Here is a 14,877-nt window from a genome sequence, read left to right as displayed (position 1 = left end):
AAGTCTGTGGAAAGGAACAGTTAAAATTCCAACTATAAATTTCACAGAGCATTACTGGAAAGCGAGGTATTTGGAGATTCAATAGAACATTCTTGCATCCTTTCAATAGTCACAGTCAGTTCAGATGCACAGAACACCTCTTGAACAACTATGCTTAGGAACTAAGCATAAAGCTGTCCCACAGCCTAGTAACCTAAATGTGTTCTTGTCCTTCACTTTTGTGGGGACAGAAGTTAAAGGTATTCACAGGGGCTGGGTGGAGTCTTACAATAATAGTTGGATATTCCTGTTTAAAAAAAAAAAAAAAAAAGCCATGAAAAAAGAGGTAAAACCAGATTATCATGCAAGATTCCAAAGCTAATATGCTGCCTTTTTTTTTTTTTTTTTTTTTTTTTAATGTGGATGAATGCTCTCAAAACACATGCTGGTAAGAAATTAGCTGCTGCTGGTAAAAATTAATTTAGTACCACTTTGCATTAATTCCACCACAACTTATTCAGAAATCAAAAATCTGGTGAAAAGTCAATCATTCTACCAATTTTTCTGTTTTTATATATTAAAAGCTCAAGTATTAACACTACAATTTATGTCCAGAACTAACTTCAAGTGGTTCTGTTTAAAACCAACACAAGCATCAGCCAGGAAAGCAGACTGAATATGCTAAAGGTTTGGGAGAGAGCTGGAATTTAATTATGTATTTTGCATCAGTAATAACTGGTAAAAATAAGTTACCAAGCTGGCTAGTTACACAGTCTAAAAAGCTGGAAAACTACAGTTCTGATATGGAAATATGTCCATCAGGGATCCAAGACAGCCCTTGTTATTACCTTGTCATGGCTGATTTTTATTTGTAGCATTAAAAAAAAAAAAAGGGGGGGGGGGGGGGGGGGGGGGGGGGGGGGGGAGAAGAATGGGAAATTATTTTTTTTCTGTTGCCAGAATAAAAAAACCCAAACCTCAGAGCTTGTTGCATTTGTTGATACTAAATCCTGAAGATTGCAAATGCCTACGTTAGCACCATGCAAAGTGAACTTCAGTGGACTTCCCTTGTGAAGAAGTATTACCATAAGGACCATTATATAAGCAATCAACACATTACACAGGAAATATTTAACATGTCATCACATTATTACATAATCCTTGGAGAGTCAAAATTAGCAAGACTCTAACTGTTACTAGGGCTGTAACTCTGCCTTGTTTAGTGGAGGGAGAATCTGGCCTTCCAAATCTTTATTTCTCTTTACAAGGGATTAACAGTATTGGTGAAAAAAAATTTTAAAAAAAAGGATGCATGTTAAATACCATGCTATTAAAAGCAAAACAGAGCAAGATGTTGTAAAACATAGTTAGGGAAGCAATATTTTTATTTTGTCATCATAAAATAACATTGTTTAAAGATCACATAAATTTGATAGATCATCTTTTTTTTCCTCCAACATTAGGCCAGCACTAGAGTTGAGAAAGGTGTTCACCCATTTCTCTGTAAATTTATATTTTTAAGTAAAATAATTTGATTCTCTAAATATGCACTTTCATTAATTATGTCACACAGTAAATATCTTGCTCCTTTGGTCAGAGATAGCAAATGAAAACTTCAAATACTTGTATCTTCAATTTTTAAAAACCCAATATACATCCTTAACCAAGGAGTTTTTACGGTACACACAAGCCATAGATACAAAATACACCGTATATACATGTTTTGAAAACAATTTGGAATTTATAAAAACTCAACAGCCAAATTACAGTAATTGAGGCACTAAATTAAAAGTAGTATCTTCTTGTCTTGATTATACAGACTATTCTGTGAACAATCAGGACCGTTTCATAAATATATATTATCTACAGAATTTGCTGTGCCAAAAAAAGCCAGCTGTGTTTAAGCTCAAAAGAAAAATTGCACTTTGAGATTGTTAACAGGTAACTTCTCTTTTTTAATTCTTGAATATAGTAATCTGGTCCCAGTGCTTTTGGCACAGGTATTGAGTTGCAGTTTTGCTACGCTTTGTTATAAAACACAAGATTCTTTTATTTTGTTCATTAAAATCTGAAGAGTCTTAAACAAACCTAGAACTTTGATACAAATCTATATAGCTACAATTGCTTCATTAAATAATATACACAAATATGCTCTTCCATCTTAAAACATCTCGACAACTGGATACAAAACAATCACTTGTATTATCTCCAGCCTTCTTAATCTTACACATTATCAGTCTGCAAGTGACTGAAATACGGTTTCTGGCCACATCTTACACTAGATCACACCCCAGTATACAAGGACAGAAAATAAATGTATAATAAAAAGATTGGATAAATTAGAAGGGGTTTCTTGGTCTTGAATTCTTCTCCAACTAGTAATGATGCAGCACTGTATGCAGCCCAAAAGACTCCAAACAACTGAAAAAGAAGATGAACAGTCTTAGCTGACACCACAAGAAAGTCTCTCCAAATACCACAGTAAAAACCACTTCTCTCAGTATAACACAGCCAGCCGTAAGAAGTAGCACTTGTCACAGCCCAAGAAGTGTTGGCCACTTGGGGCTTGTAATGCTTTTTCATACCAGTGGTGCAAAGATAAGAACCTTGCAGAGATTCACCCTGAAGTTAACATAGTAGTAATCAAAGAGGTTTCATGAACGTATATTTATTTTGAAGTTACATATTAGTTAACTGGCGAGTTAATGATTTACGTTCTATCATTTATCAGTAATCACAGATTATCAAATCTCAAATACAGCATTTTTGTTACTTATCATACACTCTAGCTGTACTGCAGTCATACTGTTTGCCAGCAAGCTAAAGGGACAGAAATAATGAAATCAACAGAACAAACCTCCAGAAAGCGCACAGCTTAGCTCCTAACAGAATTTTATCAGTTAACCTTCCCAGGCTCAGCAGTAACTTCAAAGTCTACCTAAAAGGGTTTTAAGAAGTACTGGAAGTGTTCAAGAGCGTTCTGGGATCTTTTAGGGAATGTTGCTGGTTCCATAAAAGGTGCTGTCCAGCAGCAGGTGGTATCAGGCAGGTTTTTCTTTGTGCCTTACATTCCCCACCTGCAAATCAGATCCTTACCTTCTCCGCAAAGGGTACGGAGAGCTTTGTACCGCTACCACTATGGGGAGGTCTCGGAACAATGACTAACGTCACATTCATGCTGCAGGGACTAAAAATAATCTAGATGATGGGGCGAGGGAGAGAACAGCTTATTTTCAGATTCTTCCTCCTGAGGTCTAATTATGCATTCTCTTTTCAAAATGAGAATCCCATCTTTTTTGCAATGCAACTATTGGAGCACAGCGAAATACTTAAACATGAGCTACTCTAGTAACAACAGGTGTTGTTATAGCAACAGCACTGTATATCCCCAGGCACTGAAACAGAGCATTTAAAACCACATTCACTTTCCACCATGCTAACCAAAAGGATCACAGAGCTCACTCTGTAGTTCTGAAATGTTTGACACATCATATTGTTTCCCTGAGCAGATTACTTGAAGTGTTAAGAAAGTGACTTAAAAGTAACTAAATTCTCGTTAGATGATACAAACTTACTTTTATTAGGGTAGAAACAACTTCAAATGATCCAACCACCAAAAGTACCGGTGCTATGACAATGAGGGGAAGTAGGGAATATCCTATTACACCAAGAACTTGGCCATAAGCAACCTGAAATTTTCAAGCACATAAAAATAAGCTTTGCAGTACTCAATCTCTGTCACCAAATACAATTTGTTCTTGTTCTAACACTATGAATAATGATTATGTGTTATACTCATGAAATTTCAGCTAAAAGAGGCTTGCCAGTATAAAAATTGGTTTTGTATGCTAAACTGTAAAATTAGAAATATGTCTTTTATTTTCCCCCCCCGAAACACTGCAAATTATCACTTTCGAACAAAGCATTTACATATGATGTCCAGGAGCCTAGAACTGCAACAGCCCTCTCGAGGTCTAGCTGTAGTCCTGATTGTCAAAAGCAGCAAAGACATGATTTTCTGCACTAACATTCTCATATCCATGGTATGTAAATAAATGCATAAAGCACATGAATGTTTTTGGTGTCAGTGAAGACTTAAAACTTGATCCCTGCAAGGCACAGAATTCTGATTTCCAGCTTCAATTTATTGTGACTATCTAAAACAGAGTTGTTCCAAGTACTTCCATAACTACTTTTAGCTTCAGAAGGAAATGTCTGATTTTCCCCTACTATGGTTTGAAATGGTTCTTGTGCCCAGCTGGGCTTCTTGGATGTAACAAGAAAAGTAGTGGCATCTTGTAAGCATTTTCTTGAGGACGATGATCCTTCATGACAAGCTCTGCAAACCTATAGTTTTTCTCCAGTTTATACATCTGATAATTTCCCATTTTGAGCCACAAACCAGATCGATTTAAGGGCATCTGGACTGTGCTGAAATGCAGAAATACCATGCAATCACATTTATAAAAACTTTTTCTTTCAAAACAGCACTCACACAAGAAGGCTCTAGCAATTATGAATAAAAAGAAAAAAAAAAAAAAAAAAAGTAAATAACATAGGGCCTCAGCAACACTGGTGCATCAATAATGCAATGTCCGTAGTACAAGTATAAAAATCAAGCATCACTGAATATTTAGTTCTTCACAACACAGTTCAATACATTTGATGCTGCAGATACATTTTAATATGTTTTATCCTCCTGACTGCAGCTGTCTGTGGGCCTTGCTCTAAGTAATTTTTTGTTGTTTACATCTGAATCACTTAACAAGTCAATCTGTAAACAGCTCAAGCAACTATTCCAACCCTTCTGGTGCAAGCAGCTGGAAGAAGGGATGCAGGGCTCAACTCCAGTTGGCTCTGCAGTTGAGAAACATGCTCTGGCTTTCATACTTCAATAGGTTTGAACTGCATCAGGCCAGGGATGAAAACAAACACTGGCAGGTGCTTTACACACAAGGACATTTAACTGCTGTTAGCCCCCCATTGAAAAAAAAAAAAAAAAATCCATTTAGTCCAGTGACCAAAACCTCAAAAGCACTTCTCCCTCAAGAATGGACTTCAGTTCTGGACCACAGGAAGCTGTTAGAATTTCTGGGATTCACAGCACAAATTTCCAGACTGTTTATCATTTCCAAGCACACCATCCATTGCACCAAGAGATTAGTTGATGATCTCTGTATTTTAGACTTCATTTTGGAGACTGCAAACCTGAAATGTTGACTTTACACTTAGCTACTGCATCCATTCTTAGCTGGCTACAAGATCCAAACCCAAGCACTATGAAAACCCAACTACTGCTGAAAAACATCGTCAAGAGACTTTACATTACCTCCCTCTACATCCTTTTCACATATAGGTACTTACTTCTCCTCCAAGAACTCTGGCCAGTAAAAAAATTGTCAAGGATCCAAATATCCAAATAGTTATAATCCAAGAAACAACCTTGAGAGATAAAGAACAATTAATTTATATGAGTAATTGTCATTGCGAAAAAGGGAAAATCCATTTTCAAAATCGCTGGCACTGCAGTCAAGGATTTTATTATGCAAAAGGGAATTCTGATTTGTGGCAAGTGTTTATTATCACAGTGTGAGTAGCAAATTAAGTTCAGAGGTTACATTCACAGAATCACATTAATGGTAACTTTGGTGTACACGGAATGCACATGCAATGTATTCTGTAAGTAACGTAACAGGAATAGGAAGTTGAGTTAAAACTACCCTAAATGTCTTCATAACCCACCTATTACAAAATATCGGCTCAGACACTTTTTAAAAGACAAGGAGTTGGATTTCTCCTTCTTTCACTTCTGAAGATGCCACTTTATCCTTTACTCAAACTGAGAATGCTCAGAAGACAGGACTTTAATTCTCAGTGGAACTTGATGATGATGACAACTTAATATAGAGCCTTGGATTCCTGGGACCAAGTCTGTCGTTACTTTTTCTTGCTTCTTTCATAGTTCTGCTCTTAAACTACAGAAGAAATCCTGAAATCATTCTCTGGCTTAAAAGAACCTTCAAATTAACTGAGCTGGTTTTGGTGTTGAGCCACTGGAAGGACTAGAAGTAAAGCTCTCCTTTCTGAAAGGCCTTTTTAGAAGGAAACGATGGTCAAAGTCCAGTCTCTGTACCTCCAAACATACAATGACTGAACTTAAAAAAATTAAGTCAGTACTCAGTTCAATACTTTGCTTAACTAAAAGTTCCATATTTCCTATATGAAATAGGAAAAACCCGATAAAAATCACAGCAGCACTAAAAAAAACCATAGTGGCTTTAGGCTATTTGTGAAAATAGCACATAGCCTCCTTTTACTTCCTGTTTTCCTCCACCGACTAAAAGAAGAGGACCAGATTAAAGTCTTAGAGCAGAAATGCTCATCTCTCTCCAGTTTAGAGCTCACCCTTGGGTTTGTCTAGTGCAGCTGCTGTCAGTCATCCTGTTGCTGAAAGCTCGTGTGAGGAGCTCTCCCTCCTCACACATATACAGCACTCTCGCATCCATATGGTAAATCCACTAAGAAACATCAGACCCAGAGGTCCACAAACTGCAGGAGGTGGCTGATCTGTCACAGGGCCAGGGAATGGTCCTTGCTTTGCCAAGGAGACACGTGAGTGGTCCACCCAGAAGGCTTGAGCAATAAAGAGGTTTAGTCCGCTCATTTCAAGCATCATAGAGACAAGATACTGAGTGTGAATTCTTAGTCAGCGTTTGGTACACCATATGGAAGCCAGAGGTCCCAAAGGGAATTATTTTATCCCACCATTCACATGAATCCTTGCATAAGCACATTCTGCTGGTTTACATATGGCTTATTGCCATACTTGGTCACATTTAAAACAACTGTAACCACACATTAGTCATAGAGATTTCCAATGCAGGAGCACCTAGGCTTACATTCAAATTATTACTATAAATGATAATGCTCCTTTATTTTAATCAGAAGATAAAGAAAAAAGCTAACAGTGTTTATGGAAGTCAATTAAATATGCACAATGCCTCTGAGTAGCTCTTCACCCTGGAGTTCAAAAGGAATTATGGAAAAAGTCTATTGACCAGAGGAAAGTTATTTGATTGTAACTGAGGAGGGAGGACAAAATAGCAAATGTCATTAATGAGGATTAAATATACCAGATAACAGCAGCCATATAGTATGAATTAAATAAGCAGCTTTATTTGTCAGGAAATTAGAATTCATGGCATCCAAACAAATGCTTTTCGCTAACATTTTTTCGTAATAAAAAGCAAGTTAACAAAAGGTCACAATTAAAATAGAAAGATTCACTAATATGACTATAAACCCATTAGCATCAATCTGGTTCTCCTAGAAACCACATCTTTCCTTTGTTTTACTGTATAAAAACAAACCTGACATTTCATCATGATTAACTTACCCGTGGGCTATTTAATACATTCCTAACTGCTGTCTTTCTACATATTAACTTGAGAAACAGCACTTGAAATGCCCCACATTAGTATGTGAAAAAAAGACTTTCTACCTACGTAAGAATGCAAATTGCTTAGCAATCACATCCCCAAATTTAGTTCAGATTTCTTTTTAGGCAGAAGGTTTATACCTACCTTAAATTGTCCATATAATGAAATCATTGAGAAGAAGAGGACAACTGCCAGAGGACCCCAGAAGTCGGGATTGTCTCTCACTACCTGCCTATTGAACCCAAGAGACGGCATAGGCATCAACACACATCGAATTTTGTAGTAAATATCCTTCAGATCGATGTCGAGTTCTTCCCTGAAATTGTAAAGCAAGAGACCATTACTATACAACACAGTAATGAAACAGAGCTAATAAAATAAGTACAAAGGGGCAAACAGTAGGTTTACAGAGCAAGTCTCCTGTCAGCCCCAAGGCTTTCTGAAGCCACAACTAGCAAAGGAACAATCTGTCCACAGTAAAGCAAGACCATACCTTCTTTCTGCATTCAGTAACTGCTGGGACACAATTTATTTAATTACTAAAAAACAAATTACTGAGAACAGAAAACATACCCAGACCAGGCTGGATGGGACTCTGAGTAACGTGGACTGGTGAAAGGTGTCCCTGCCCAAGACAGCAGGGGTGGAACTGGATGATCTCTAAGGTGACTTCCAACCCCAACCATTCTATGACCTTGTGATAGCCTGAGAGCCTGCATTAAGATAGGAGGTCTATTTTTCGGGCACACTAGGACATGTGACACATTTGTACCATTGTATCTCAAAGTCAAAGACATGCATACACAAAGAACATCTGTGTATTCCTATGCCAAGCAGTCTGCCATGAGCACGCTTACTGTGAAAACATTTTATTTCAAATTCTACAAGAAAGAATACCGTTACATTCACTAATCTTATACCATTCCAAATACATCATGTAAAACCAATTTTTAAAAAGAAAATGGAGCTTAGCTTCCTTCAAGAACAGTAGTTTTCAATAGACCAGTTCATGTGTATTGCTTAATTTCTGGCTTGTTTCCACTATGGGTAAAATGAACTAGCAGCAATACGTATCAGCAGATCTTGCCCTTCTCTTACTACTTTCTCTGCTGCCTGTTACAAACTCTCTGCAAGCAGATACAAATTGGGCAGAAGACTCCTCTTCCCAGGACTCTTAGCTGGTACACACTGTGCTGACTGTACAAGCCTAATGGGGAAGGAATCAGACTTCCCAAGTAACGGGCAATTCCGGTTCTTTATGTGCAGAACCTCAGTCATGACTGAGAAGCTCTGGAGAGTTGCAAGAGACTTCCAGCAGATATACTACTGTACATTAAAGAACACTGTGAAGAAAAATGTAGAATTATATCCCAAATTCATTTATGATGGTTTTGTCCAAGGCTTTGATTTTTTGACTTTTTCTTCTCAAAAGTTGACGTGAGAAATAAATGCAAATGCAAAGACACCACAACTTCTGTTTAAAAAAAAAAAAAAAAAAAATAAATACTGCTTATTCAATCCCTCAAGGCAATTTTTGGATTACTATTAGTAAAGCTACTTCAAAAGTGGTATTACTAACTGGTGACTAAGTAACAAAAATTGTTCTTTAACCATCCCTGAATCTAAGGAATAGAGTAGAAGCATCTATTTGCCACCATTTATCTGAAAAGGATGCAGCAGACCTATACTTTACTCTGAAGACTGTGTAACACAAATACGTGCTGCACAGAAATAATTCATCCTCATTATCTAGGTCTTCTGACAGTTTCTCATGTGATTAAATTGTCTTTTGCATGAAGATGACAGCTACCTCACCTGGAAGTGATGGTAGCTGTATCAGGAAACAAGTGTCTGGAGTACGGCTACGCAATGAGAAAATAAAAATAAAATCTCACTTTATTGAACAAAACATTTGCACACTAGCACTGCATTGGTGAACTTCTCTTAGCAGGCTGATGTTCTTTCAGTCATTAATAGGATTCAGATTGCGAGAATTCATTATGACACACGTTTCTGGGAATAATCAAAACAACAAAATTACACAAAAGTCAGAATTCCTATGTTGTCACCTCACTACACCAGTCTGTTTCCTAATTAAAAGTTAGAGTTCACAAACCAGACTTATTCACACAAAGAGCTACTTCTGCACACTTTAATTTAAACCAGTTCTCAAGTAGCATTGTCCTTATTAAGCTCTCCAGGCATCTGTTGTCTTCCAACACTCTCATCTGAGTTCTCCAGAGTACTCTCTGTGTCACTCCAATTTTTTAAAGCATCATTATGTTTAATTCAGAGGAAAACACTGAGACACTGAGAAAAAAGTTGCTTAGGTGCAGAACAAGGACCAGGCTGCCTGACTCAGAGTACAGTAACCTTAAGATACAAACCTTCTTCAGCCAGCCACGTTTCTGTGAACGGAACAATGGGTGCGACACTTTCAGTTTTAAGGACATTATTGCCTTTCAGCACTAGCACCCTTTAAATCCGGCTTTACAGTAGAAGGCAGCCTCAAAGACATTAAAGTTTGTGCTACCTTGGTTCTAACATCCCTTCTGTAATAACCATGATTCACAACGCTTTTGCTTCAGAAAAATTGACAGAACTGACTGAGATTTACTTAACAGGGATCTTCCCACAGGATCGTCTTAGCCTTGGATTCTTTCACACTATTGAGAAACGTGAATGCAAAAGATACAAAGAATACAGTCTCATTTTTTTAAAAACATTTAAACAATTAAAAGTAAAAAAGCCATATAAGCTTTATACCTACAAAGATCAAAATCCATAACGAGAAGTAACGCTTCCATTCTTGCATCAGGAAACACTCACTGGTCAAGTAATTTGTCAAACAGAATTCTAGTCACAGCACAAGGCTGTGGGACAATGAGAGACAACAAGTTGTTTGTTTTCCCTACACAGCTAATAAAGATAGATATCCAAAAATAATTACAACATACAGGAGTGGCTTGTTATCTTCTGGGTCATCATCTTCCACTTCCAGAAGCCAGCCATATCCTCTCTGTCGTAGGAATGTAGTCGCAGTAGATTCTTTGATGAATTCTCCTCCAAGATTTAGCTTAACATCTGGAGTTGTTATGGAACCACTAAGATCTAAAGAAAAAGGGAGAAAAATATAGAATTTCTTATGTCTTGCCAAAAGCCATTTGATTTTAAAAGTACTGGAAGACAAACAACAAACATATGAAGCTGTATGTGTTGGTCATCACCATAAAATACTCAAAGCTGCAAAATAAAATTATATTTTCACAGATACATAATTTGAAAGCGTACTTGTGGTTTTAATGCAATAGCAACAATGTTGGGTTAGGTCTCAAACACCAGGTTTTAGCTTTTAGATGAGTCTCTTATGACACAGTGTTGTGGTACGACAGAAAGGCTTCCATTTGTGCTTTATCATTAAGTGTTTAAAGGCACAAAAGGAGAACACTAATGAGACTCTCATCATGCTATAAATTGTAGATTACTTATAACTATTTTCTGATCATACTCTACCTCTTTTGGCACCCATTTTTTATAACGACATTGTTTCAGACAAAACCACTCTCTGCTTTTATGTCAAATTTTTCATAAAAGGAAAACATTTGAAGATGTTTTAATTTGTAGCCTTCCTTCAATGCAGCTGAAAATGTTAGAGAAAGAATGCTATCAGAGATCCTTAGGCTCCAGACAATAAGAAGTAATACAAGTTCTCTTTCATAGACTGTGATCTTCCTGTATCACAGTACTAAGCAAAACAAAAAGCAATTTATCAATGTTCTGGTTGGTTTTGGCAAAACCACCAATAATTTTTTTTTTCTTCTCATTTTGTTCAGTTATATATAGATGGAAAACCAAAAGTAGTACAGGAAAATAAATTAAGCAACTTGATGAAAGAAAAAGATACATAAGAAGGGAATAATTATTCATTTAGGAAATAATGGATTTCCATTATCTGCTAAAAGGAAAATTCCAAACAGAAATGTGTAAATATTTTGTACAAGCTTACTATAAGTAAATAGATAAAGAGATAAAGAAAATATTTTTTGGCCTCTTCATTGTTCTGTGGTTTTCACACAATAAAGTTCCTCAGCACAGATTTCCCAAAACACCTAACTGTATAAAGCACTTCTGAAACACTCACAGAGGCACATAAGGCCATATTTGTAGATTAATTTGCAACATCCTCTCTGGAAATATTAGTCTTATAGAAACAAAATTTTTACAGTGCCAGAATCTCAATGTCTTCAGCTAACATGTCTTAAGTGTTCATTGATCAGTTAGTATTGCAATTAATTCAACAGAATTCTCCCTCCCAGACCAGCTTGCTAGGCCACTCAGATTCAAGCTTCTCCATGAATGCTTTTCAACTATTTCATAATCATAAGAGTTAATGATCCGTTTCTTTGATTCTTGGAACACCATCTGTACAGGATCCTTGTAAAGTTCACTGTAACTTAAAGCAGGAATTGCTCTTTGCTCTTCCCAGTCCCAGCACACATACATCATTCTCACCAGACTCAAGCAAAGCCTTCCTCTGCTGTTTACAGAGGGAGGAAAAAAGAAAAATCTTAATGCCTGGGCAGGCATCAAGCTGAAGCCTCAGAAGTTTTCTCTTGACTGTGGACCTTTATGTCATTAAGAAATATTTATTTCTGCTACAACATAACACTTTTTTGCAAGGAGAGGCTCTTGCATAAATGCAGCTGTCAAAAGAAGCAAACACAGCAGTCCCACCAGCCGCGTGTGTCTCCTCTCTCAGGGACCACCAACAGTCCATCCTGAGACACAGAAACTCCTGAACAAGTTGTATTTACCAAGACTCCTTTTAGCAGTCGATGAATACCTGCAACCACACTTCTGAATTGTAAAATCTATTAACATGATCTTAAGTCTGTTTTGCAAGACCTAGGGGAAAAGGGATTGGTCACCTCCTCTTCTGCATGCAGCTTTGAATGAGGTTTTTTAACTGTGGGGCCACTGGGCACTGGAAAATCTTCTAAGAACTGATGACACTGACAGTTCCTAGCTATTGTTACCATTCGGGATGGCTCAAATAACAACACGTAGAACTCCAGTTCCTTCGGAGGGCATTACAGCAAAGGTTTATTGGAAGACCGGTTCTTTTATACAGTATTTTGGTACAATGGATATTATTGATTGTTTCAGACCAATGCCTCTTAGCAGTAAACAACTTGGAAAAACACCAGGTGTCAGGAAGAAGATCTCTACAAGGACTGTTCTGGGTTCCTCCTCATGATTTCTTATGCCCAAGTGAGAGAGTTATGTACTCGGCTTTTCCCACCGGCTTCAAGCTACTGCCTGGAGCCTAAAATCTAATTTCTGACCACTGTCAGTTCCCACACTTAGCAGGAGTCTGGGTGCCTCCACTGCTACTGTCTCAAGCTGAACACCACAGAAGCAAACCCAAGGTCTCTCCGATGCCTCATTTCAACAAAGCATTGTAGAAAACCAGCTTTCAAAACAGTCTTGATTCTTAATTTTGAAAAAGCAGTATAAGAGGCAAAACCATAAACAGTCTGCTTTTTCTACTATGTCTTGTGACCATCTCTCCAGCTTTCTTCCATACAGCTCCCACATCCCACAGAAATAAGACAGGGAAACAGAACAGCTAATTTTTTTTTTTTTTCCATGTGGATTGAGATTTGGGAAACACATAAAAAATAGAGTGCAATGTGTAGTGATTTAATTTTTAAATAACAATATGCTTAATTCTGCTAGTGTTTTTCTTTGCTAGGGTAGGTCCATCCAGCACTTTGAGGACAGGACTACACTTGAACAGGCAGGAGATCACACCTTGCTTGTGTTCATAAAAAACATGGAGCCAGGTGTGATTCAACACAACCGACCAGAAAGATGGGTTTACTGCATTGGGTTCAGCATTGCCCAACAAATACTTCCAGTGCAGGAACAGAGAACTTCTGCTCAGAGATACATAGATACTTTTTCAGGCCAAGGTGAAGAAAAAAAAAAAACAAAACAAAGCAAAACTAACCAGCAAAAAACACCCCAGCAACAAAAAGCCCCAGAGCCAGGACTGTACTGTTGGCTTGTATTTCTTCTCAGAAGGGCGGTGAAGTGCACTAAAGAACAGGTATTCTACAGTAATTTCTCCACTTCAGCAGTTCCTTTCCAGGGTGGGACACATAAGTAAGGATTTATACCCTTCCACAGTCACAATTATAAGAGTAACTAAATACATACATGTAAGTAGAATCCTTGTTATTTAAATGGGAAGAGACCAAAGAGTAATTCTCCAACAAAGTAGGTTTGCAGGATGTTGACTCCTGTATGTTCAGTTTTGAAGTTTGGACACACATCTTCACGGCACGCCGGTACACCACTGCTATTTGTGCAGCACTCTGGCAGCAGGCCACACTTCACCCCCTAAATTACACGCACGGCTTGTTTTTCTCCTTCGTGACCGTGCTGCAACCAGACACGGCGCAGCCGCTTTGGCACAACATTACAGCAACATACGACACAATCTTCGGAGAGACAACCAAGTGGGCTTCCAGCAACACGGGAGCCGGAGGAGCGGGCAGTGACAGCGGTCACGGCTGCGTCACGTAGCCGGGGCAAGCTCGGCTCCGGCTTCCAGAGAAGCCGGGAGGCGCAGCGCCACGGCCGCCTTCGCCAGGCCGGTGCCGCTCCCGTGGCAGCGGCCACCTCGGCCACCCCGCTCCGCCCCCGGCCACGACACCAACCGCGGGGGCGGCGGGGGGGAGGGCAAGGAAGGCCCCTCCCGTCTCTGCGGCCCGGGAAGGAGCCCGTTCTCCCGGGCCCGGCCGAGCCGAGCCTCGGGACGGCGAGCGCAGCCCTGCCCGCGGCCCCGCGCTCACCTTCGGCGTCCGCCGAGGAGACGAAGGTGAAGTCCCCGCTGCCGGGCGCGTAGAGCGGCGGCTGCTGAGCGCCCGGGGGCTGCATCTCCCCGCCCTCCGCGGGGGCTGCGGGGCCGGCGAGAGGCGAGCGGCGACCGGGGCTTGGGGCCTCCCGGCTCCCTCCTGCGGCGGCGGCGGCGGCACCGAGCCCAGGGCGCAGCCGCCTCACGGGGCGACAACAAGCGGCGCCGCCGCTGCCATTGGCTGCTCGCACGGCGCGCCCGCACCGGCCGCCCGCGCTCCAGCGCTGACTGGATCCCGGAGCTGTCCCGGGAGTGAGGTCACTTCCACTCCGCCGCAGAGCTCCTCCCCACCGCACGAGCCAACTTCCTTCCTTCCTCTCCTCTCCTCTCCTCTCCTCTCCTCTCCTCTCCTCTCCTCTTCTCTTCTCTTCTCTTCTCTTTCCTCTCCTCTTTCCTCTCCTCTTTCCTCTCCTCTTTCCTCTTTCCTCTCCTCTTTCCTCTCCTCTTTCCTCTCCTCTTTCCTCTTTCCTCTCCTCTTTCCTCTCCTCTTTCCTTTCCTCTTTCCTTCTCCCTTCCCCCCTTCCTCCCCCCCCTCTT

The 14,877-nt window shown here is 39.8% G+C and overlaps 1 protein-coding gene across 1 annotated transcript; it reads right to left on the bottom strand.

Annotated features, from left to right (window-relative positions):
* Window positions 1–1,345: 1,345 nt before the first annotated feature.
* YIPF4 (Yip1 domain family member 4) lies at window positions 1,346–14,494 on the bottom strand. Its single transcript, XM_040059712.2, has 6 exons — window positions 14,279–14,494; window positions 10,376–10,529; window positions 7,563–7,734; window positions 5,344–5,421; window positions 3,555–3,668; window positions 1,346–2,400 (listed from the first exon to the last, which is right to left on the bottom strand). Exons 1-6 carry the CDS (start codon window positions 14,361–14,363, stop codon window positions 2,263–2,265), a joined length of 741 nt encoding a protein of 246 aa, XP_039915646.1. The 5' UTR covers window positions 14,364–14,494; the 3' UTR covers window positions 1,346–2,262.
* Window positions 14,495–14,877: the final 383 nt, after the last annotated feature.

Source organism: Hirundo rustica, chromosome 3 (assembly GCF_015227805.2).
Source record: "Hirundo rustica isolate bHirRus1 chromosome 3, bHirRus1.pri.v3, whole genome shotgun sequence".
NCBI classification, from domain to species: Eukaryota; Metazoa; Chordata; class Aves; order Passeriformes; family Hirundinidae; genus Hirundo; species Hirundo rustica.
The sequence above is the reverse complement of the archived record's forward strand: the minus strand, read 5'-3'. Positions and strand labels throughout refer to the sequence as shown.